The 24,456-nt window shown below is 43.6% G+C and overlaps 1 protein-coding gene across 5 annotated transcripts; it reads right to left on the reverse strand.

The window, feature by feature from the left end:
- Window positions 1–203: 203 nt before the first annotated feature.
- On the reverse strand, window positions 204–24,444 carry Mtnap1 (mitochondrial nucleoid associated protein 1). 5 transcript variants are annotated; one of them, XM_021240997.2, is made up of 5 exons: window positions 24,112–24,231; window positions 23,618–23,707; window positions 19,708–21,194; window positions 12,253–12,360; window positions 204–469 (listed from the first exon to the last, which is right to left on the reverse strand). In XM_021240997.2, exons 3-5 carry the CDS (start codon window positions 21,185–21,187, stop codon window positions 465–467), a joined length of 1,593 nt encoding a protein of 530 aa, XP_021096656.2. In that variant the 5' UTR covers window positions 21,188–21,194; window positions 23,618–23,707; window positions 24,112–24,231; the 3' UTR covers window positions 204–464. The 5 variants fall into 5 exon arrangements, with proteins under 5 accessions (XP_021096656.2, XP_012933623.2, XP_012933622.2 ...); XM_013078169.3 differs by lacking the exons at window positions 204–469; window positions 24,112–24,231 and adding exons at window positions 6,404–7,169; window positions 24,256–24,444; XM_013078168.3 differs by lacking the exon at window positions 204–469 and adding an exon at window positions 6,404–7,169.
- Between the last annotated feature and the right edge of the window lie 12 nt (window positions 24,445–24,456).

Below are 24,456 nucleotides of genomic sequence, written 5' to 3' on the forward strand. Positions count from 1 at the left end.
GCCCTAGGCTTCTTCCTAACTCAGAGACAACTGAGGCTCTTCTGGGCACTGCCTACCAGCCTTGCCTGCTGGGCTTGCTCCTTGCAGGAAGCAAGCTAAGTGAGACTTGGTCTAACCTACAGAGCACAGCTCAGGCTCAGTGTAGCTAGAGCTGCCCCTCTGTGAGGTGCCCACTCATCCCTGGGCCAGCCGGAAGCAGTACTCTGCTACTGGCATTTCCACCAAAAGGACCCCCACCTTGGCTTTGGAAGCAATGTAGGTTTTCACCGTGAAGAAGAAGAGAGGGCAGCGTCTCCAGTCAGTGCCAGGCATCTTCTCAGGTGTTCTTGCTCCTTCCTCCCTGGTGTTCTCTAAACACCCTGGGTTCTGGGGCTCCTTCTTGTACATGTGGTCTTGAGCCCCCTTCAAATGTGCACATTCACTCTCGTGCCCTGCTTAGCAGATCTTGTTGGGATCCATACTTCTTAGACTGCAAAAAGGATTAGAAATATCTTGCTGTCTTCAAAAGGCTGCTGAGCAGAAGAAAGGTCTGTGGTTTATGTATGAGGGGCAAGTTCAATTCCACTGGAGAGGCAGAGGTAAAGACAAGTGTGCACGTATGTATAATTAAAAAATACAGTAAATGTTTGTCTATTTCTTTATTATTTATTTTTGGTTCTAGGAATCAAACTTAGGACCTTGCACTTGCCAGGCAGGTACACAGCCACTGAACTACATCCCCAGCCCAGAACGCTTAAATTTTTAAACTGTCAACTGGTTTTTTTTTTGGTACCGGGGATCAAACTTGGGACCTTGCGCTTGTGAGGCAGGCACCGGAACCACTGAGCTAAATCCCTAGCAAGAATGCTTAAATTTTTAAATATGTATTACTGTAAAGACACACGGTCATGGCCTGTGGGGAAAAAGGATCCCTTCTCCACTGCTGGAGGGAGTGCAGACTGGTGCAGCCACTGTGGCAATCAGTATGGAGGAGATACCTCAAAGAACTAGGGCTAGAGGTCCCATTTGACCCAGCTATTCCCCTGCTGGGGATCTTCCCAAAAGAATTAAAAGAATCATACCACAGTGATATATGTGCACCCATGTTCATAGCAACACAGTTTGTAATAGCTAAAACTTCGTAAAAGGCGAAAGATTTATACGATCTGAAGAGAAACCAGAGTATAGTTAAAACTTGGAAATAGCCCCGTTGCCCATCAACTGGAGACTGGATAAAGAAAATGTGGGTTTTGTTTTGTTTTTTTATAAAATGGAGTGCCACTTAGCCATAAAGAATGAGAAATTAGAGACATTTATAGCTAAATGGATGCACATTGAGGCCATACCCTTAAGTGAAATAAATAGGACGCACATGTGTAAATACCGAATAGTTTCTCTAGTGTGAGAAACTGAAAGTGTAAATAAGGACTGAAACGTATAATAGATAATGTGAGATGGGGAGAAAAGGGGCAAAGGGGAAGGGGAATTGGGAGGGGGAGGGGAAAGGAAAGAAGGGAATGGAATTAATATGAGAACATGAAAACATGGAAACAAAGTCCTTGTAAATGGAGAGAGGTGCAGGGGTTGAAGGGAGGGCAGGGGAAGGGGAAAAATATAAGAATCAAGATATGTTATGTAAAGGTACAAATCTCCAATTCATCTCCAATGATGAATGTCATTATATTGCATACCTAAAATGTACCAATAAAATGGATTTTTTTGTGTGTGTTGTTTTTTTTTTTTGATACCGGGGATCGAACTTGGGACCTTGCACTTTCGAGGCAGGCACTGGAACCACTGAGCTAAATCCCCGGCCCTGAATTTTTTTTTGGTACCAGGGATCGAACTCGGGTCCTTGCACTTGTGCAGCAGGTGGTGAAACCACTGAGCTAAATCCCCACCCCAATAAAATTAATTTTTAAAAAAGACACATTGTCATTAATCCCCCTCAAAATACTTCCCTTTATTCAAGTCAAGCACACATATCCCATCATTCCTTGCTGTTTTCTTAAGCCATTCTGGAAGTCCTGTTTTTTGAGTGTCTTTAGTTGTGCTATGGTGGCTGTTTCAATGGCCTGAATCGGATGGCACTTGGCAGTAGCATTCACCATATATATGATCATACCTCATGAAGACACAAAAGAGGACTGTCTAGCCAGGAGTGGTGGTGCACACCTATAATCCCAGCACTGATGATGATAGCTGTGAATTTGAGGCCAGCCTGGGCTACATACGAGTTCAGGGTTAGCCTTAACTTCAAGGGAGACCCCGTCTCAAAAAAAAAAAGGTTCAGCTCAGATGTCTATCTAAATCAAGGCCACTCTGATCCAGAAATGTGTCTGATCCCTAAGAAACCACATATCCTCCAGAATATTAATAGCAAGCATCAGCAAGAACCTATGTCAAGAGTCAGCAAACTGTGGCCTGCACGCCAAATCCAGCCCACTGCTTCTCATTCTATAGCCAAGAGGTAAGAATTCTTTTTTTGTTGTTGTTTTTTTGGTTCTGGGGATCGAACTCAGGACCTTCCACTTGCCTGCGAGGCAGGCGCAAGAACCACTGAGCTAAATCCCCAGCCCAAGAATTCTTTTTTAAATATTGAGGGGAGGTAGGCATGGTGGTGCACACCTGTAGTCCCAGCACTTGGGAGGGCTAAGCAGGGAGATCATGAGTTCAAGGCAAGTCCTGGCAAGTTAGTGAACATTGTGTCAAAAACCAAACCAAGGCCGGGGATTTAGCTCAGGGGTTCTGCCGCCTGCCTTGCAAGCACAAGGTCCCGAGTTTGATCCCCGGTACCAAAACAAAACAAAACACCTCGAAATACTGGGGGGAGGGATCACAATGTTTTGTGACATGGGAAAATTATCATTGCCAGGCTTGTAAGATTATTATTGGAGCGGTCATGAGCATCATTTACATGCCACCTGAGATGGTTTAAATATGGTTTGTCCCCACCAAAACTCATGTGAAGGGTTCAGTTCCTCAGTGTGGCAGTGCTGAAGGTGGGGCCCAGTGGGAGGTTCCTGGATCATGGCAGTGGAATAGATTAATGCTTTCTTGGGATCCAGCTCTTCTTTTGTGAGAGCAGCTTGTCATAGTGTATTTGGCTTCCTCTTTTTCACCATCGGACCTTTCATTGCATGCACCTTGCCTTTTGTTTTTCCACCATGCATGGCGCAGCTTGAGGCCCTCACCAGAAGTGAAGCCAACATAGCCATCCAATCTTGGACTTCAGCCTCTAGAAGTATGAGATAAACAAACTTCATTTCTTTATAAATCACCCAGTCTTGGTGTTCTGTTACAGAAACAGAAGATGCACTATGACCGTTTACACATTGCCAATGGCTGTTCAGGAGCGTATACTGACAGATAGCTGGTGACCTGCAGTCTGAAATGTTTACTATTTGGTCTTCTACTAAGTTTGCTGACCCATGGTCTAGGAAACTGATGTTAGAATTTCATTTAAGTTTGACAGAGGTCAAATAAAAGTGTAGCTCAAGAAAGCTACTGAGAGTTTGGGGGAAGGAAGGTAGCACCGGATTCTCAGTGAGGCATTGGATAGAAAATGAGATGTAGCCTGTCAGTGATAACTCTGGGGGAATTTATCAGCCCATTTAAAAAAAATTTCCCCCCAGCACTGGGGATTGAACCTAGGCTGAGCTACATCCTCAGCCCTATTTTTCAGTTTGAGATTCAGCCTATGTTGCATAGGCTGGCCTTGAACTTGTGATTCTCCTGCCTCATGCCCCCAAGTAGCTGGGACTATAGGTGTATTAGCACCACACCAGGCTATGAGCTCATTTCTTTTATCAAAGGGTTGTGTGTGTGTGTGTGTGTGTGTTCCTAGCAATTAAAATGGCATTTGGAGACCTGGTCTGAGACTGCAGGTGTGACCGGGAACCCGGCCTCCATGTAACTGCCACACTTACACAGGGGTCTCTGCGGGTGCCTCCTTGTGACTTTATCTGCAGCTTGTCAACAGGCCGTGGGATTCAGCTCCTCCTGCAGAAATTCAGAAGCCCCCCTCCCTGACAGACCATCTTCTTCTCCACCATCAGATAAGGCCCAGGAACACCCGTTCTCCCCCTGAGGCTCGAGCTCAAGAGCAGGGCCTGTATTACAGGCGAGGGAAGCAGACAGGGCAAAATTAATGCGGACCTCTGTGCAGCAGGAAGCAAGTTGTATCAGGCTACAGGAATATGTATGAATGGAGACAGAATGAGGGCATCTGGGCTCAGTGGTGCACATCTGTAATCCCAGTGGCCACAAGTTTGAGGTCAACTTGGACAATTTAGAGACCTGTCTCAAAATAAAAGAGCTGGGATGTAGCTCAGTAGTAGGGCTCCTCAGTATTATGAAGAAGGGGTAGGGGAGAAAATATGAATTAACAAGGGGATATCTATTGGTGGCAAAATATCACAACATGGAATCTCAACAACCTAAACCTGGCAACATCTTCTGCCACACAAGACTTTCCTCAGCCACTTCAGTTTACCCCAAGCATTGCTTGGGCAGTATGTTTATGTACTATCCCCAGTGTCACCTGGGCAGGTGTCATTTCAACATCAACTCTTGTTCTGAAATTTGATAAAATTGTTGTTATATTTCCTGTTATATTGTTTTTAAAAAATTAACAAAAATATGCAACTTTTGGTCATCCTATATTTAACTGGACTGCTCAGTGGTTAAAAAGCTAATAACTCAAACATCTTCTTGCTATTTGCTGCTTATCAATTTTCTAAGTCATTCAGAGTATAACTGCTTAAGATTACAGCTTGGGGGTAGTTTAGTAAAGAAGGAAATGTAGTGCCTGGTTTCCTTTTTTTGCTACCTTCTGATTTATCAGGAAGAAAAAAAGACCGTATTTTATACCTTCATGAGACAGACTAAATTCTTCTGAGCTTTGATTTATCTATTCTGCAAAAGAATAATGAGGACTACAGCTAAAGCTTTCTTGTGCATTTGACTTTCTGGGCTTTTGTTTTGTTTTTTGGTACTGGGGATCAAACTCCGAACCTTGTGCTTTCGAGGCAGGTGCTGGAACCACTGAGCTCAATCCCCGGCCCCTTTCTGGGCTTTTGAGAGCCCAGGGCCTTCCTTGTTCTCTGCAACTCTAAGGTTGGGCTTGAATCTCGAGGTCTTTTTAGGCCGAAAATAACCTTCATTTATGAGTGGAACCATTAAATTCTTCAGAAAGCCACCTATCTCCTATAGTTCCCTAGACAATTTAGGATTTTTCTTTTGTAGTCATGCCATTAACATTTGCTCTTGTAGTGTTGAAAAATAGGCCTACTCAACTGGTGCGAGTTACCAAAAACTAACCTGTGGTCTGGGGAACTGTAAGCTCTCCTAGTGAAGGTACCCAGCGGCCACACCATGAGATTGTTTGCAATGTTTCCAAGAAGGCACACTGGCAGCTTAACTAGACTGAGGTACAGAGGCAGCAGGTGAACAAGCCACTGAAGATACCACAGGATCAGAGGGAGACTGACTATGGGAGGAAAGAGTTAGCCATCAGACTGGGGGGCAAAGTGCATTGAAAGTAAAAGCCCAAGTGGGTGGTAAATACACCACTGCTTGGCTCCATGCGCCTCAAGCTGGCTCCCGTCACATGCAGCAGATCCGGTACATTCAGCCTCAAGTGCTGCTATAGACTGGCAAGTAAACCAAATGGCTTCTTTGGCACAACAGCTACTTCCCTGTATGGCTTACTTAAATGTGAGAATATATTCTGTGCCTTATATGGGGAATCATGGGACACTCGATGGTACCAAAAAATGCTTATCCAGAGGTAAGATAGCAATAGGGAATGTTTAATGTGAACTATGCCACTGCTGCTAAATCAAACCCCAATGTCATTTAGTCCACCGGGAAAGGAGGGTGGTGGCTAAATTGATTTTGGGAATGGAGATAGGAGGCGTAAGGCAGGATGAGTGTGTACCTTTGGCAGGCTTAAGGTCAGGGGTAAGGCCCTGTGAAAAGATGCAGACCCAGAGTCAGACTTGGGGGCCTAATGCCACTCAAAACCATCCTGGGCTGCCATGTGCCAACAGCACCCTATGTAGGTAAAGTACTTAACCTCCTCCAACGCACGCTTCATTCTGGAACCTGAGCCCCTGGCCACAGGATGATATGTGGCACGGATGATATGAGAAGGCACACACCTGGCGGAGCACTGGCACACGAGAGCCCAATGTGAGCTGGACACCAGTGTGCATGGCAGTGGGGCCGCTGCTTGTCCTGGATGCAGAATAGCAGCGTGGAATGAAAAGATGCGTCAAGTCTCTCAAGGTGGGTGCGAGTCCACCCAATTTTCAGTCCAGAAAAAGGCACATCTCGGGAGCTAGGTGACCTGCCCCAGGGACACACACACCACTTCACAGGTGAGGTTTAGAAGAGACAAATCATCAGCTCGGAGAGTATATTTATTTTTAAAAATACTTTTATTATGAACAGTGACAATAATAATGTATAGTTTTTCCATAAAGTAGAGAATATCTGTGGATAATATAACAAAATGATTTTTCATTTTCTTTTTTTGGTAGAGATGGAAATCGTAGGCCTCATACATATTAAGCATGTGCTCTACAGCTGACCTATATCCTCACCCTTTTTAAAATGTTACCTTGAGACAAGGTCTTACTAAGTTGCCCACGCTGGCCTTGAACTTGTAATCACTCCATCTCAGCTTCCCAAGCAGCTGGGATTACAGGTATGCACTGTGGCCCTAACAGCTGAGTATTTTAAGGTTTAGAAAAACACTCTCCTTGCAATCTCTGTATTTCGAGCATTACTCAGGATTAAGCAAAACTAGGCAGCATAGGGTTTATCCAGTCACATGTGAGTTTGGCTGGAGGCTAAGTAAGGCATGCCCTCTTCCTTTATTTCTCTCTCTGCAGTCTTGAGGACTGAACCCATGGCCTTCACAGTGAGCTACATCCTCAACCATTCTGCAAATTTTGGGACAGGGTCTTGCTAAGTTACCCAGTCTGGGCTCAAACTTGTAATGCTCCTGTCTCAGCCTCCTAGAATATTTCCAACTTTTAACAGCAGTCTTGTCGAGGACGAAGATGTCAGAACTCTTCTACATGATGATGGGAGGGTGGCCTGGATTGCTGGCAGGGAGTCTCATGCTGAATTTCTAGGCAGACTGCTGGAAGACTTGCCCAGGAGGAGTTCAAGCTGCCGCCCTGCAAGCAAAATCTTAGCATTGCCGCTTACCCAAAGAAGCTCCCGCCAATGCCACAGAAGGGAGAGAACAGATTTTGAGAGAAAATTAAGAAGATTGTTTAAAAGGCAAATTATGTTAAAGGCATTCTTCTTTTCCCTCAACTTCATGAAGAGCAACTGCACTGCCTCACCACCTGAGGCACACTGGCTTCTGCAGGCAGCACTCCTGTCACTTGTTACCACTCCAGTGTAGAGAAGAAATTGGGCTTTCTGGATGAAGCCGTTCATCTGCCAGACCCGGTACAGGACTGTGATGGCTATGCAAGTGGCTTGGTGGGAGGCTTGCACTGACGAAAAAATGTTCTTTCATGAGGCGAGCTTATACCCTCATTGCAAACTGGAGAGAACAGGTGTGCTTCCTCATGCCTGGGGAGGGGGGTCACTAGGGATTGAACTCAGAGGACTGAGCTATATCCCCACCCATCCCTTTTTGAGACAGGGTCTCAATAAGTTGCCCAGGCTGGCCCTGAACTTATGATTTCCCCTTTGTCTCAGCCTCCTGAGTAGCTGGGATTACACAAGCCTGGCCCCAAACTCCCTCTTCTTAAACTCTCACCTTTGTCTTAAACTTGGCAATATGATATCTCTTTAGGACTGGTGGATCATTAAGTAGTCGTTTTCTTCAAGTAACAAATTTTCAGGGGTACAGAATATTTACTGCGATTAAAGTTTTCTATTATGTTTTAGCATTCTGATTTTTTTCAGTTTTTTTTTTGAGACAGGATCTCACTATATAATATAGGCTGGCCTTGCCTGAACCTGTGGCAGTCCTCCTGCCTCAGCCTCCTGAGTGTTGGGGTTACAGGTGTGCACCACCACATCCAGCTAGGTTAATGGGGGGGCACAAGCTACCCCTTTGTGCTACCTCTGCACTTACACGTTACGGGTGGTTCCGGGCCAACACAAAGCACTAATATACTAGAGTGGACAGGACAAGTCAAGAAAGGCTTCTACCTGACTGTTTTAGAGCAGCGACGCCTAGCTGTCTTCCTCACTCTAGCGCATGACACATGGAGACAGCACATTCCTCCAGGGCAGGGGCCAGCACACCTTCTCTGTAAAGGGCCAGAGTCAGTGTCTCACTTTCTGGGGCACTGGCTCAGTTCCAACTACTCAACTCCGCTGCTGTGGTGTGGAAATCACAGACCACACCGCACTGAATAAGGAGATGTGTTCTTCCAAGACTTTATCTGCGACAGGCAGGGGGCGGGGTATGGCCTGTGGGCTGCAGTCATCTGCTGACCCTTGCTGAGGGGACCGGGAAGGACTGACGTCGTCAAGAGGTCATTCTCACTGAGCTTCTACCCTGAGAGCTTCTGACCTTGAAGACAGATGGGGAGGTATGGGGAGAAACCCTATGTGTCTCATTTCAAGGGAGGCACCCAGCCAGGCTGGTGGGATACTCCTATAACCCCAGCTTCTGGAAAGCAGAGGCAGGAAGTTCACAACTTAGCCAACCAGCAAGACTATCTCAAAAATCTAAAAAGGTGCTGGGGATGCAGCCCAGTGCAAAGGGCCTAGCCTCAATCCCTACTGGGTAGGTGTGCGCGCGCGCGCGTGTGTGTGTGTGTGTGTCTGTGAGTGTGTGACAGAGCACTTTACAGAAAATGGTCATGAAGTCCTTTCAAAAACAAAAAGATTATTTTTTGAGTACCAATGAAGTTCTTAGTAGAACTAAAACAACTAAATGTACTATTCTTTCCTTCATTTTTCCATAGGAAGAATTCCAGCTTACAAGGGGATACTTCTGAATACCTTTTCCCTAACCATGAGAATTTGTTGCAGATTTCACTTGCTCCCACTAGGGCTACTTAGGGAGGCCAGGGGACTGGGACTAGGAGAGAGAGATGTAGCTGACCCAGAATCCAAGTTCAAAGAAGACAGAAAGCAGCAATGCACAATACACATTGGCCTTAGCCTGCTTCCTTGTGGTTCTGAAGGAGGCGGGGCTGACCTGTGTTGTTCTGGCATGAGAATAAGTTGACAGAGACACAGTACATGTGCCTGTGTGAGGGTGATAACCAATCCTTGTTGGAAATGGGTTTGGAGAAACTGCTTTCCATCTACGGTGCCTAGCAAAAGCTTCTCAAAGCTTTCTCTCAAGTGTCCATGTTACTCTCTGGGGAGCCAAGGCCAAGGTCAAAAAATCTGAAAGATAATGAGTACTTTGATAGACAGAAGAGGCCCAGAAAACCCATCATCCCAAACCAGCCCTGAGAAACTGGGAGGAATTCCTCAGTCATTCAGGAACATTCAAGAGAAGGGATGGGGTGGGTTTCTGAAGTTCCCAGGAAGAGATGATAAACCACATGCCCACTATTATGCTCACTGAAGACCTAAGGCACCTTAACATTCTGCTTGGTGTGCCACTTCATTTTAATCAGTGTAGAAAAACATGTGTAGGAATGTTTTTAAGGGTTTCTCCCCTCTGCCACCTGCCCCTCAGTCTGCTTTCATTGCTAACATCTGTCAGTATCTGCGTAAGGGCAAGGGGAAAGGCCTTGTGTAAGCTCATATTCTGCCAATTTGGGTACTATCCTGTCACAGTATGTATGAAATCTAGTATCTTGTATAGACCAATGGTAAAACACCACATTTAGAGAACAATTTTAGGGAGAAAGCTTTAAACTTGATTGCAGATTAAGATTTAAAATTTTAGGGAGAAAGATTTAAAAAAACTTTTTTTTCTGGCCTTAATTCACTATGTAGCCCAAGCTGGCCTCAAACTCACAGTGATCCTCCTGCCTCAGTTCCCCAAGGGCTGGGATTGCAGGCATGTGCCACCACACCCAGCTCAGGAGAAAGATTAAAATTTAAAGGCTTAAAGTTACTAGTTTTCCATGAAAGTTGAGAAACAGTTTCTTAGTTTAAATGGGACATTTATCATCTTCATACCTAAGCTTGAATAACAATTGTAGATTAAACAAACCTGTTGTTTTCCAGTAACTATTAGTCATTTTTGAGAGCAGGCCAAAGAAACACCCACACAGACTCAGATCTGTTCACCTTAATAAAAAATTTACTTTCTATGTAACTGTTTTAGATGCCAGTGCTTATTTTTTGCACACCCTTGCTTTGTCCCAGTACAAATGTACTCAACGGGCACTGCTGCTGTCTCCGCCATGCTGCCCTTGTGGGTCCAGAGCTTTACTTATATGGCGTCCGGGTCAGTATTACTTATGCCAGCGATGCAGCTCTTTGGACAGAGACCAATGTAAGGATCCAAGTGGCCACTTTTACTGACTGTTTCTACCTTTTGCCCCTACAGATCCCTTCCTTATACATTTATTGATTTGGGGGAACTATCTAAGAAACTGTCAACATCTGGCAAATTTTTTTCCCCTGGTGGTGCTAAGGATTGAACCCGGGGCCTCAGGCACGCTAGGCAGGCACTCTAGGGCTGAAGCCCCTCCTCCTCAACTAGTATATTCTTGTTTTATAAACTGAGAAATAGTCTTGGGCACAAGAAGTTTCTGTTTCACTTCAGCTTCAAATTAGAGATGTGAAAAATACAATGTCACTGTTTCTTTCTTTTTTTTTTTTTTGGTACCAGAGATCAAACTCGGGACCTTGCGCTTGCAAGGCAGGTGGCAGAACCACTCAGCTAAATCCCCGGCACTATGTCTATCAAACATCTACTTAAAAATACCAACTATCAGTAAATAATCCCTTTTGGAGTGGTATCCTAAGGGAAGCCCTTTTCTCTGGAAGAAATGACTCTTGCTTTTGGGACTCTCCATTCATGTATCGACTCCAATTTCACCAAAGGCTAGGTGTCTTACACAAGAGCTGGTGGGCGGCTAGGCCTTACAACTCAGGACACAGGGGTTGGTGGGACCCCATTCCTGCTGGGTGATCTGCCCTCCTATTCACCTAGCATGATTCTAACCAAAAATAGCTAATCTTTTTGTTTGTTTGTTTTTTAGCCCTCTGTCTTTTTTTCTATTTTTTTTTTTCCAGTACTGGGGATTGAACTCAGGACCTTGTGTCTGCAAGGCAGACATGGTGCCACTGAGCTAAATCCCCGGCCCCATTTGTTTTTTGAGACAGGGTTTCACTATGTAGTTCAGGCTGGCCTTGAACTCACTATGTAGCCTAGGCTGGCCTTGAACTTGCAGTAAAGCTCATGCCTCAGCCTCCCGAGTGCTGGGATTACAGCCATGCGTCACCACATCTGGCTCCAATCTTGATTTTTTTAAAAAAAGACTTATCCAGTTTATGAATTATTTTGGCCTTTACTCTTCAAGGCTATACTACCCTTTTGCACTGAAAGTTTTCATCTTAGAGTGTCCAAATGTTTTCTTTCTAAACTGTGGAAAGCCAGGCAGGGTGGCACAGGCCTGTAATCCCAGTACCCTGGGAGGCCGAGGCAGGAGGATTTCAAGTTTCAGTCTAGCCTGAACAACTTGGCAAGACCCTGTCTCAAAATAAAAAAATAAAAAAAGCACTAGGGATGTAACTCAGTGCAGAGGTCCTGGGTTTGATCTCTAGCTCTGCAAAAAGGAAAATATTAAAAAAAAAAAAGGAAAACACTGGAATTTTTTGATAGCTTCCTATAAACTACTTTTAAAAAAATTAAGATCTGTTTTTATAATATGATACTTAAACATTATCTTAAACTAAAACATTAAATTCAGGCATTTTCCTTCTGGTTAAGACCTAGTGCAAGCTGAATCTTGGAATCAGAAGGGTGTTTGCTTTAACTGTCAGAAGCAGATTAAGGCAGCTGTAAGTCTGAGCACATTAATGAATGACAGCAGTGTTCTGTTCCTCCTCTTGTGGTACAAAGCTGTTCAGTATCACTGTCACCAGTGATAATATAAAATAGAGGACAAGAGCAATTATGTAAATTCCAGTCAAATCTTCTAAAGCCTATTATGAACAAAACCTCTAATAAAACTCCCAGAGCCCCAGGTAATAGTTCATTCACTAGGTCATGTCAGACATTGCAGAACTAATAAGAAAAGCCATTCGGAGAATCCCTTGGAGTCCCTGTAATGGGATGTGACCTGTAATTTAGGCTAAAAATGTAGAAAGGCTTACTCAGATGCCTGAAGCTCCAGCTACAGCACAGGGTGAAGTATCCGGTAAAGAGCATTGTGATGCTACCAACTCCACTCTTCTTCAGGGTGGTGCTGCACCGGATCCAGCCTGTCCAAAAGGAAATGTGTCTCATTGTTACAGTGACCCAGAATGTAGCCATCATCTGCGTTCCTGAAGTTATCCCACGTAGCTTGGGTGATGGGATTCTAACTCAGAGAATATACGCACACACTCGAGAGGTATATTTTACGTGATGAAGAGGCTAGAATCAAGAAGACTTTTAACAAATTCAAATTACTTATTCTTGAATTTGGGAGGTGAGTTAAAAATCTTTAGAGGGGTAGATGAATTCAATTGGTTAAACTGAGGTTTAGCATCCTCCTGGCTTTGGGAGGCATGATCAACATGGGCAGGTGGCGGGACAGGCAGGGGTGGGGCTTAAAAATGAAAAGTTGCCCAACAAATGGTAGATGCTGCTATATTGGCTTTGGTGCTTTTAATTATGCTCAACTACAAAATGAAAACAAACAGAAGACAACAACCATTATTCTTCTCTTTTCCTTCTCCTCACTTTTAACAGCCTATGGTAAGAGAAGGTTCTCCAAATGCCTGGAGCCAGCAACAGGACCCAACTGTCAGTAACTCCAGCCTCACCTTTCTGCACAGCTTCCAAGAGCCTCACTAGAGGGACACTGGAGGTTGTAAGCCTGGTTGGGGGTTCCCAAATCCTTAGGTCAGTCAAGCTTCTTTCCACCAAAGGAACTAAGGTTCCAAACAGTGGTCACTGTGATAGTTCACATAAATTCACCTCCTTCCCCAACATTCAGTAAGGACGCTTCCTATTGCTAAGCTTCAAGAAAAGTATATTCTAAACGGGGATTACGATCTCTACACTGAACTTTAACTAAGTGTTGACAGTGAGACTGAGGGAGCCCTTGGCAACCAGGACCCGGTATTTATTTCTGATTAATGAATACACTGTTCAGATCATCTGATCTGTGTGCACATGCTTAACCAAATGAATTACACATAAGTTCTACCAGCTGCGAAACATTTTGGCAAAAAGCATGACTTTCACTTCAGGCTGAGTACCCTTCATCTGAAATGCTTGGCACCAGTCTTCTAGATTTGAAATTAAAAAAAAAAAATTAGAAAATTTGCATATAGAGGGCTGGGGATTTAGCTCAGCGGTTTCACCCCCTGCTGCACAAGTGCAAGGATCCGAGTTCGATCCCCAGTATCAAAAAAGAATATTTGCATATAGAAAGAATGAGTTATCTTGTTGATGGAACCCAAGTCTGAAATGAAATTCTTAGCCAAGTGTGACGGGTGTTCACCTGTTAAGCCCAGCATTTTGGAGACTAAGGGAAGAGAATGTCAAGTTCAAGTGCAGCCCAAACAATTTAGTAATGCCCTGTGTCTCAAAGTAAAAAAAAAAAAAAAAAAGATTTTTTTTCCTTTGGCTACTGGGGATCAAACTCAGAACCTTGCGCTTGCCAGGCTCAAAGTAAAAAATGTAAAAGAGCTGGGAGATATAGCTCAGTCCAAAGGCCCTGAATTCAATCCCCAGTACTGGGGGGGGCAGAGGGGGATGTGAATTCACTTTTATGTTTGCTTTTGGGACTGGGGGACTCTGGTTCCTCATCTCTAAAAGGGGGTAAAACTAATCTCCCTGATTATTTTCTTTTTTTTTGGTACCGGGAATCTAACTCGGGACCTTGTGCTTGTGAGACAGGCAGTGGAACCGAGCTAAATCCCTGGGCCCATCTCTGATTTTTTTCAACCTTTGATGACAAGCAAGTAAGCTCTATTATCAATGGTTCTCTGGTCTTGGTTTGGCTTGTTGGAAAAAACAATAACTTAAGCCATTACTGTTGACATGTTCAGCAGGTGTGATAAAAGTTTCTGTGGCTGTAAAAACACTAACCAAACGATCATTATATTACATAACAATGAACTGTGCTGATTTCCAAAACATTACATAGATCAGCTCTTGAAAGGTGAAGGTTGGCCTCTTAACAGTTAAACAAGTAACTCATGAAACCTGCGACTGTGAAACTACCTTATCAGCAGTGTCAGGAACCTTATGGCTCCTTGAACTTGTCATCTTTCTTAAGTCAGCGGGGTTTTTTAATTCCCACTTACAGGTTCAGGTAAACTTACGCGAATGACACCAGGTCAGGGCCCGACCTAGGATCATACAAGAAGCAGGGCAGAGGTTCCCATAGGCCTGAAGTAGCCATTTCCATGTTTTCCTTGCCTGCCACCCAGGCACACTGGTTCTGGGCTATGTCCCTTACAGCCTGCCTAGGTTCCCACTGTGCGCCCAGGACTGCTGATACCATCATTGCCTACCCTCTGCTGCCTCATCTCCTGGACACTGCCTTGTTTTCACCTGCCAGTATCAAAGTCCTCATATCGTGAACTCTACTCCGGAGGTTAAACCTCCACACAATGGCTCCATTCTCTGATACAATTCCATTCTCGTGCAACCTCTACATCCCTAAACTTTCTCGTGTCCCTCCTGTGTAGTCTGAATCCCAGATGTGCAACCTGACTCCCCCTTCCCCTGCTGTACAAAACTCGTGTTTCTATTTTGGCTGACACCTGAAGCTGTGCTCTGTGATCTAAAGCATTCTCTTCCCAGAATCCCTGGCTGGCAGTGGGCTTAGTCCAGGCTTGTCATAAACCTGCTCACTCTTAATTGTAACTAGAAGGAGCCCCTTCTCTATGGCTACCCTATTGACAGAAATCTCATTTGAGCATCAAAGGAATAGTTTTTATTGAGCTATTTCCTAGACTGTTAAAAAAGTCTTGACCCTTCCAGTTTCTCACTTTATCTTTGGGTAAGGTCATCAGCCAAGTTTTGCTTTCTGCAGTTCGATGAACCAGGTCTGTTTCAAACCACCCTTTCTCTCCCCTATTTGTTTGGGAACATCCCCTGCTGGGCCTGAGGTGCCTGCTTCAAAGTCATCCCCCTATTAGTCTTCTCAAATGCAGCTGCTCTTCAGAAGCATCTAGGGACTATCTGAAAAGTAATTCCTGGACCTATCTCTGGAATCAGCCTCTGAGGGATGCCTTGGAATCTTTAAAATGCACCATAAAAACAATAAATAAATTTGGGGAGATTGAAATTAATTGCCCAGATTTGGAAAGCAAGGACATAGATCTCTTAAATTTTGAGTCTCAGAAGCTGAAGTAAGCACCTAGAATTCTGCAAAGGCTCTGACAACTTTTAGCCCTGAATGTCTCAAAGCTATGGGGGTTCTGACAGACTTCACTTGCACAATGAATGCCAACTTCTACTGCTAAAAACATTGAATCTTTTTTTCTTTTTGGTACCAGGGATCAAACTTGGGACCTTGAGCTTTCCAGACAGGCGGAGAGCCACTGAGCTAAATCCCTGGCCCTAAAAACACTGAATCTTTTGATACGTAAATTTTGACTCTCATTTTCTTGTTGTTTTGCCATACTGGGGATTGAATCCGGGGCATTCACACTGAGCTACATCCCCAACTTTTTAAAAATTTTGAGACAAGGTCTTACTAGGTCACTAAATTGCCCAAGCTGGGCTTGAACTTGCAATCCTCCTGCCTCAGCCTACCAGGGTGCTGGAATCACAACCCTATGCCATCACTCTCAGCTTAAGTTCTTATTCTTGGTTGCTTAAACTCAGCCTCAGTGGCCTCCTCACTGGTCTGCTTTGGCACTTCCTATTATTTTTGGCTACTAAAACATAACCCCATCCCCTTTTAAAAGGAGGACAGCTTTTGGCTCTACAGTTTCATCCAAATGTCAAGAGAGTCTTTTGTGCCAGCACTCAGGAGGCTGAGGTAGGAAGATCATGAGTTTGAGGCTAGCCTGGACTACATGGTGAGATTGTTTCAAAAAACAAACAAACAGAAAAGATAATCTCTTACAGCCTGGGAGCCATCTCATTTGGTGGGCTGGACTCATTTCACTTAAGTTGCCCTGATGGATGAGGACAAGCTCCTGGGATGTAGGAAACACCTGAAGCCCATAGTCCAAGAAATGAATCCCTTCTTGGACAAGCAAGGCAATAACTAACAGGTAATGTGAGGTGCTGCTAACTGAAATTGATGTCAGGAAGTGATTTTTCCTCTCTGAAACTCAAGGCCCTCATCTCTAAGAGGAGATAACACCAATCTGCCAAGGCTAGTATAAAAATGACCTGAAAATACCTAAGTAAGCCTGACAGTAAACTCAATGACTAGTGCCCACCGGTCCTGTTTTTAAGCATTGAAAGAATGAGCTGGCTTCCTGAGAGGAGGAAGGCAAATGACCTATAAAATCTGGTCTAAGCAAGGGAGGGCACAGCTCATTCTCTTCTGCCTAAGACTCCACAAAAGTTCAATTTTAATCTATATTCTCTAGGGGTAGTCATTTCCTAGTGAAATCACAGATTTCTGAGGAGATAAGGACACTACCTTTCAATTATTATGGCTTTAGGTGGCCCTTGATCCTTGATCAGCCAAGGGTCTACATCTTGACCTTAACTGATATTCTAGGGCAGTGATGGCAAACATTTTAGAGCTTTCAATGATAGAAATATCCTGCTACGGCATGCATGCCATACGTTCACCACCACTGTTGTAGGGTCTCTCTCTCTAGCATCTTTTGTCCATTCATTAGTAGCACTAAAGTCTGAACATTAATTCTAGATCCAACTTCCAGTGCCTTCTCAGTTAATGGAGGCAGAGACCCTATGATGACCAGACCTGACTGATACAGAGTACCAATCTAATCTCAATACTAGGTACAGACTATAAGCAATGAAAGAACAAAGTAGTTTCTAGTCCCTATTTAGGAGTTAATTCTTGTTGAAGGAAAAATTCTATTTGTCCCCCATATTCTATTGCATGAAACTGGTGATTTGATGTTATAAGCTACTGTATCACTTATTACTGTCATCTTGGGATCCATTAAAGTGAAATGAATTGAAATTACATATCAAATAAGATACTGACCACTACTCCACAGGTAGAATTTAAAGATCACAGAAGAGTCAGCTGGGCCTGGATTTGAATCTTGACTGTCACTTACTACATGAATGTGAACAAGTCACTTCAGGTGTCTGAGGCTCAGGTTCCTCTTATACAGGAGTGTGAGGCAGTAGTATCCCCTCAGGGCTTTCATAAGTATTAAATCAAAGACTATACAATGGACAAAATAAAAAGTGGATGTATCAAGGATACTTCTTAGCACTATAAAAGAACAGAAAATAAAGCAGTCCTTCTATTTGCTAGAAAGATTTATCATGCAATTAGTATGTGTGGGGCCGGGGATTCAGCTCAGCGGTTCCGCCCCCTGCCTTGCAAGCGCAAGGTCCAGAGTTCAATCCCCAGTACCAAAAAAAAAAATTAGCATGTGGGTAAGCAACTGAAAAACTCAAGTAGGGCCCTGTAACAAACACCTGTTTCCCATTACAATGTACTTTCTTTTTTTTTGGTACCGGGGATCGAACTTGGGTCCTTAGCTTGCGAGGCAGGCGGTGGAACCACTGAGCTAAATCCCTGGCCCTACAATGTACTTTCTACAGTCTGGTTTAGTTGAAAATGGTCGAGCTAGGCCCCAGGAGACTAGGCTCTACTCACAATTCTACCACTTACTGGCAACATGACCCTGGACAAGTCACTTATACTCTCTCTGCCTGTTTTATTATTTGCAAAACAGAGATGGACGCACTCTGAAAACTGCACAGCAACACAAATGTTACAATAACCAAGTCTGTGTTTCACGTGGAGAACCTTGACCTGGAGACTACAACTTTGCAAAAAACACTCTAGATGTTAGGCTCATGTGTGGTAAACCTGTATCTACTGAGGGAGTTGAAGAAAACGTAGCTTTAGCTATCAATACTCTTTCCTTAATATGCATCCATGTTGAAAACCACTGGAAAAGAATAACTGCAGTGGATGGGGGTGTGTAGCACAGTGGCAGACTGCATGCTTAGCATACAAGAAGCCCTAGGTCCAATTCCTAGCACCAAACAAAAATCAAACAAAGGGAAAAAAAAAGGAAGAAGAAATGGATAATTACAATACCAAAGAAATCCTTTTGGATGAGGTACTAGGGATTAAAGACAGGGCCTCATATATGCCAGGCAAGTGCTCTATTACTGACCCACATCACCAGCCCTTTAAAATTTTTTAGTTTAGCTTAAGACAATGTCTAAGTTGCCTGGACTGGCCCTGAATTTGTGATTCCAGAGTAGTTGAGGCAGGAGGACTGCCAAATTTGGGCCCAGCCTGGGCAACATAGCAAGATCATATCTTAAAATAAAAAATAAAAACAGGTTGGGTTGTAGCTCAGCACCAAGGCTCTAGGTTCAATTCCCAGTACTGGGCTGAGAGTCAGGATAGAAAAATTAAAAAGGGGAAAATGCTTTTGAGAACAGACAAAAGGGGCTTAGAGAATGTGATCATTTGCAAAATATACCAGAAAGGGAAAAACTTTTCCCTCTAGGAAGAAGTAAGATCAGTTTTTCAGGAGCAAACCAGTTCTGAGTTTTCATAGGTATCTTGTCAAAGTAAGCTTGAAAGCAACAATGACCACTACAGGAGAGAAAAAGTGCTACTTTACGTCCCTAGTTTTCTTAAAAAAGTGAAATCTCCCCACCAAGCTCACTAGTGAGCAAAATGACTAAACTTTATGTATTATAGAGAGGTAATTCAGTAACTAAAGATAACATTCAGCAGAAAAAAGTGAGCTTACTGTACTTTAAATGCCTATCAGGAACTTTCTGGCTCCTACTTGGGCCTCGGTCTTCTTTCATTCGTTTATTTTAGCTATCTGCTAGGAGCACAGAAACTTCTGAAGAGACAGACCAACAACTGAGATCAGTTTCAATGCTCAGTCTCTCCAAGTTCTTCTTACCCAATCTTTCATGTCTCAAGGCTTAATCTCTGGCTCTGTTCTTGAGTCCCTAATTTCTGTGGCCTAGTCCTTCCAGTGCAGATTTCTACACCCTTTTTGCCACATGCTCTATTTCTGTATTTCTGGTCCTTGACCTTTACTGGTTTATCTCCTCAGGCTCCAATTCCACCTGTCTTGATGATCTTTCTTACCTGGCCAGTTTTAACCCTGTCCTATCCACCACCACAAATAGCTTCTGCTTGTACCTTCTTTGCTACTCTAAATTTCTAGATGCTGTATTTTATCATAAACCTGGAACCTATTTCCTATCTAATCTGGTCCTGATTGAATCTTGAAGTCTTTGTCCTTTAAGTCTATTCAATTTGAATACCCATCTACTAAACCCCAAGTACTGATCCCAGGAGCAAGAAGTAATGTTTTCACAATTATAAGTCTAGTGGCCTTTCATAATGCCTACATGAAAATAAGCTAAGTGAATGAAAATATTATTATTTTGACCCATATTCCAAAGGTACGAAGCATTGTGGATGGGCTGGATGGCCCGAGACTGAGCTTTACCTCGTGAGAGACGTCCCCACGGAGGACCAGTTAGCTGAGGCTTCTGGGCCATTGAGTTCCAATAATGAGGCTTCCCCGCCAACACTCCTAGTCCAAGATAACCAGAATAAAGCTCTGGAAACCACTCCAGCCCAAAGGAGCTAGGAAGGGTCTTTCCGACTGTGGCACCAAGATGATTAATGAAGGTGCTTTGAGAAAGGTGATGCTGGGCAGAATACATAGACTGCTGGCATCTAGTATGCAAAGCCTGGGGCTGACAGCCAGATCTGTACTCCAGAGATGCTTGTTCCTTACTTTCCCCTAATAACTTCACATCAGGGACTTGATTATGACTGCAGAATTGTGCTTTCTCTTCTTGAAGAGATTCCACAGCCAGATAGGGAGGACTTTGATTATTTGACTGCGATACAGGAAGAAACTCACTGTAAGCTGCCTCCCGTGGAGTGAACACATGTAAAAGTGGACCTTCTTCTCTTGATTTCTCTTCTGTGGCTGAATCACCAGAGCTGCAGTTCTTAGAGCCACCCCTCACAGAATCCCACTTCTGCATCTCTGTTGCAAATATACCTTTCTCTGCATTTCCTTTGCTCCCACAAGCCTCTACTCCAACGGCAAGTCTTTTTCCTTCATTCTCAACCTGGATTTTAGCTAAAGGGGTAATGTGAAGGCCTAACATGAGTGATTCTGAGTTCTTTTTTTGAGCCTTAGCATCTTCAATGCCAGTGAGGACTCCTGGAAGGTGACCTCTGCCTCTGGAATCTCTCTCCTTGCTCAATACTACTGTTAATTTTTGAACCTTATCAGTGAGATTCCTTGGAGACTGACGGTAAGCACTAGTAAGCCCCTGTCTTTGGGGGTCAACTGTGTCCAGTTTCAAACTTACAGATGTGGCTTGTACATCATAAGGTACAGGTGAGGAATATTTTCTATCCTGATTCAACAAAGAAGGTTCCACTGAGCCAGCCAGTAACAATGCTTCTGTTTCCGAAGGATTACACTTACTTTCCTCTGATGCAGGCACATCTTTAGCAAGTTCTCTTTTAGAATTGTCATTTGATGCATAAAACTGAGCTTTAGTTACTCCTTGGAAAGTAACTGGTTCAGTGTGTTTTAACATTTTGAAGGTGAGCTGATTTTGGTCCTTGATGTCTTTATCTGCCTTTGTATTACTTGCTCTTTCCAAGCCAACATCTAGTTGTGGACAGGAAGCAATTGTTTGTCCTGGTTTGTCCCATCTCAATTTGGCATTTCTTTCCTCACTTTTTGTCTTAAACTCTTTCCCTCTGGTTTCAGTTAAGTCTCTGATCAGCTCCTTTACTTTTTTAGTATGCGGATGGGTAGATGGCTTTGACTGAGAGATTTTTTGATCAGTAGGTATGGTTGGTCCTATCATCTTACAGTATGGCAAGTGGGATTTTAATCGTTTAAATGACTTCTTACAATAAGGACACACTTCCATTTTGGGCCGAGTACCACTCATCCTCTTCCTGGAAAAAGCAAATGCGAGATAATGAGCAGTACATACCAATATTTTATGTATGGGTCTTACCTTTTGTGTCCATTTCAAACAACCTAGGTTACATGAAATTTTTAAAATGTGTTTTAGTCCATACTTTTTATACAGAGGTAGAAAACAACAGACACAGCTTGATATTAGGATGTTCCTAGTTATATTTATGCTTGGTATGTAAAATCTTCTAGAAATCAGTCATAGAAAAGACAATCAAAAAATTTTCAACATCTCTAATGAGGTGAGCGAGAGCAAAAAAGACTTTAACAAGGTAATGGTTAGTTCAAGGAAAAGATGTCTAAAAAACAGGTAGAATAGAATGTTTGCTATGTAAGTTACAGCAAGCCAGCTGGATGTTACAAATTAAAATTTCCCCTCATGTGCTCAGAGGTAGGGTTTTCAAAAGGTGTTTTGATCAGAAGGGCATTAACCTCATCAATGGATCAACACACTGATGATTAATAACTAAATGGGCTACTACGAAGTGTGGTTCAGCTGGAGGGAATGGTTCACTGGAGGCATGCTCTTGGAGGGCATGTCTCTTGCTCTGGCTTTCTGCCTGCTCTCCTTTTCTGCTTTTGGCTGTCATGTGAGCAGCTTGCCACTGTCATGCCCCTCCACTATGATGTTTCTGTCTTGGAGCCAGTTAACCATGGACTAAAACCTCTGAAACCATGAGCCATAATAAATCTTTCCTCCTTTAAGTTGTGTATATCATGTACTTTGTCCCACTGACAAGTGACTAATGTTCATGAATATAAAGAAATTATATTCATGTTTAAAAAGCTTTAAACACTTCATTCAAGGATGGAGTGGTGAAGAATAAACTCAGGCTAGTATCCGAAGATTATCAATTAAAGCAGAGGTTTCCAAGTGATATAAGAAATATCCCACTGTGGTAAAAGAATAATAAAACTATGATAAGTGTAAGAGAAGCTCTGCTAACATTCAGCACATTAGTAATATGCGTGTATCTACATATACATAAAATAATTACATGCAGGAACATAGTCCCTAGTATTTTACTTGTAGTTTGTAGTACAATCGATCAGCAAATTTGTTTAGTTTGATATCTGTTAAATATATGCATCACGAAAGCATTTATTTCAGGTATTGTTAGTACTGCTGTTACTATGAAGAGTTGGGAAAAGAAAATGTTTAATTCCAAAGTTCAGTTAAAAGTTATTTCTCTTAAAATATTTCTTACTGTTTCTATAAAGTTCTAGAGGGCAGGGAACATATGTACTCTGTGCACAGTTGTATTCTCAAAACCTACCATTGAGCCCTGCACATAACATTTGTTGAATGAATTCTTTCTCCAACCATAAAGGTGCAAGTATTATAGTTGTAGATGGCCATAACTGAGAAACTCCTGACTATTAAACAGATCAAAAGGGAGGCTTTGAGCCCATGTACAAAAAAATACTGTAACCATTTACCAAAGCAAGCAATTCACCTTTATCCTAAGGGAATTTATGCAAAACAACTGTTTTCTGCTAATAGTCCACACTGATTATTATTTGAAGGTATACATATACATTATGATGAGAACTATGGACCATTTACTTACGAAAGTACAACTAGCCAGGTGTAGTGGTGCACATTTGTAATCTCAGTTATTCAGGAGGCTAAGTTGGGAGGATCACAAGTTTGAAGCTAGGTTGGGCAACTTTGCCAGACCATGCCTCAAACAAACAAAAACAAAAAACAACAACAACAACAAAAAACCCCAAACCAACCAACCATGGTTTGTGTCTAGATGTCCCCCCAAAGCCTCATGTGGTCATAGGCTATCTTAGAGGTAGCTGAATCTAGATTGATGGGGCTAAATCCAAGGGCACTAGGATTAAGGGCATGAGTGCCACCTGACCTAAGTAGCCTGAATAACATGAAAGGGGCAGAAAGACACTCTTAAGGTTCCTTGTTGCTTTTTTCTGTCTTTTGCTGCCATGAACTGTTTTCCCTTGCTACCTTGTGCATGCCCTGTTGTTTCTGCTCTTCCACGCCTGTTTACCATCCCTGCCTTGGAGTCAGCCAATCATGGACTGAAATCTCTACGACTGTGAGCTAAATAAAACCCTTCCCCTTTAACTTTGAGTACCGGGTATTTTGCCTCAGCAACGAGAGAAAACATACAAGCAAACGAAAAACCCCAAACCAAACAACAACAACAAAAAAACCCCCACTGGGGATGTAGCTAAGCGGTAGAGCTCTTACCTAGCATGAGTGAACCTCCCTCACCAGGGGGTTAATCTACAACTCTAGACAGTCCATGGCCCTTCCGTTATTAACTTTATCTCCGTTCCACGATTCTGACTTACAGTACTCCACTGCACACTTAATCCTACAGGAATGATACCTACAGATTTGCACAGTAACATCTTAAGTCTATTTTCTTACCCAAGCTACTCTAGGAGGATGCTATTTTTGCTGTTGGTTCTCTTGGATCCCCACGCTTTCTGATCATCGTTCCCGAGTTAACGTTTCAGCCTGTGTAAGACACAATGAGAGATAACTGGGCAGCAACGCGTAGTGACGAAATGTGGAACAGTACTGAAACCAACACAAGTAAGTGGGTCATCTGCAGTCAGCTCCAGGCGATGTTGCGGAAAGCAGCGAGTTAAGACTTCCCCAGCTTCCCGGCACCAGGCAATCTCAGCTTTGCTAATCTTCACTTTCATCTCCTGCTCCGGCCAACACACTTTTTCTTCTCCTTCCCCGCCTTCCTTTTGCTTAAAGAGGTCTGAGCTCAGGAAGGCCGGATGAGGGAACCTGGCCGGGGCCAGCCGCCCCGCAGCCCCACGGAGGGCTCCAAACTAGCCGTTCCACTCCCCCTCTCTTCTCGGGACCTAGAAGGTGGGCTGTGGGAAATGCCCCCGCCCTCTGAAACTCACCGTACAGCCAGCAGCCGCACCCCTGGAGACCCGAAAAACCATGCAACCCCCAGCCTCTCCTCCGGGGCAACCCACAAGCGCCTTCCTAACCCCCATCCTGGGACCCCTGGCAGGATGTCCGCACCACTGCCTGATAAGGCTCACCTCGTTATTTTCAATTGCTCCCTCACAGGGATTTAACTCAAATTTTGAATCAATTAATGTGACATAATTTAAATCATTTTAAGGCTGAATTGGCTTTTACACTGTGTCCCGCCTTGGCTGTGAACAGGCAAACGCATGAGCCACCCCCAAGGAGGGCCTCCCTTCCAGAAGCTCCAGTCGCACCTTCCCCTTTGAGCCAGC

The sequence above is a fragment of the Heterocephalus glaber genome, unplaced genomic scaffold (genome assembly GCF_053883595.1).
Source record: "Heterocephalus glaber isolate CG9 unplaced genomic scaffold, H.glaber_assembly_v1.0 deba00000937, whole genome shotgun sequence".
Taxonomy (NCBI): domain Eukaryota; kingdom Metazoa; phylum Chordata; class Mammalia; order Rodentia; family Bathyergidae; genus Heterocephalus; species Heterocephalus glaber.

Excerpts from the sequence above, each read along its gene's own strand:
- Mtnap1 (XM_013078169.3), bottom strand. The coding sequence starts at position 21,187 with ATGAGTGGTACTCGGCCCAAAATGGAAGTGTGTCCTTATTGTAAGAAG. Across the intron at positions 12,361-19,707 it reads GTGGGGACGTCTCTCACGAG|GCTGGATCCGGTGCAGCACC; the intron begins GTAAAGCTCAGT and ends CCTTTTGGACAG. Across the intron at positions 7,170-12,252 it reads CTGGAGCTTCAGGCATCTGA|GGCGGCAGCTTGAACTCCTC; the intron begins GTAAGCCTTTCT and ends TTTTGCTTGCAG.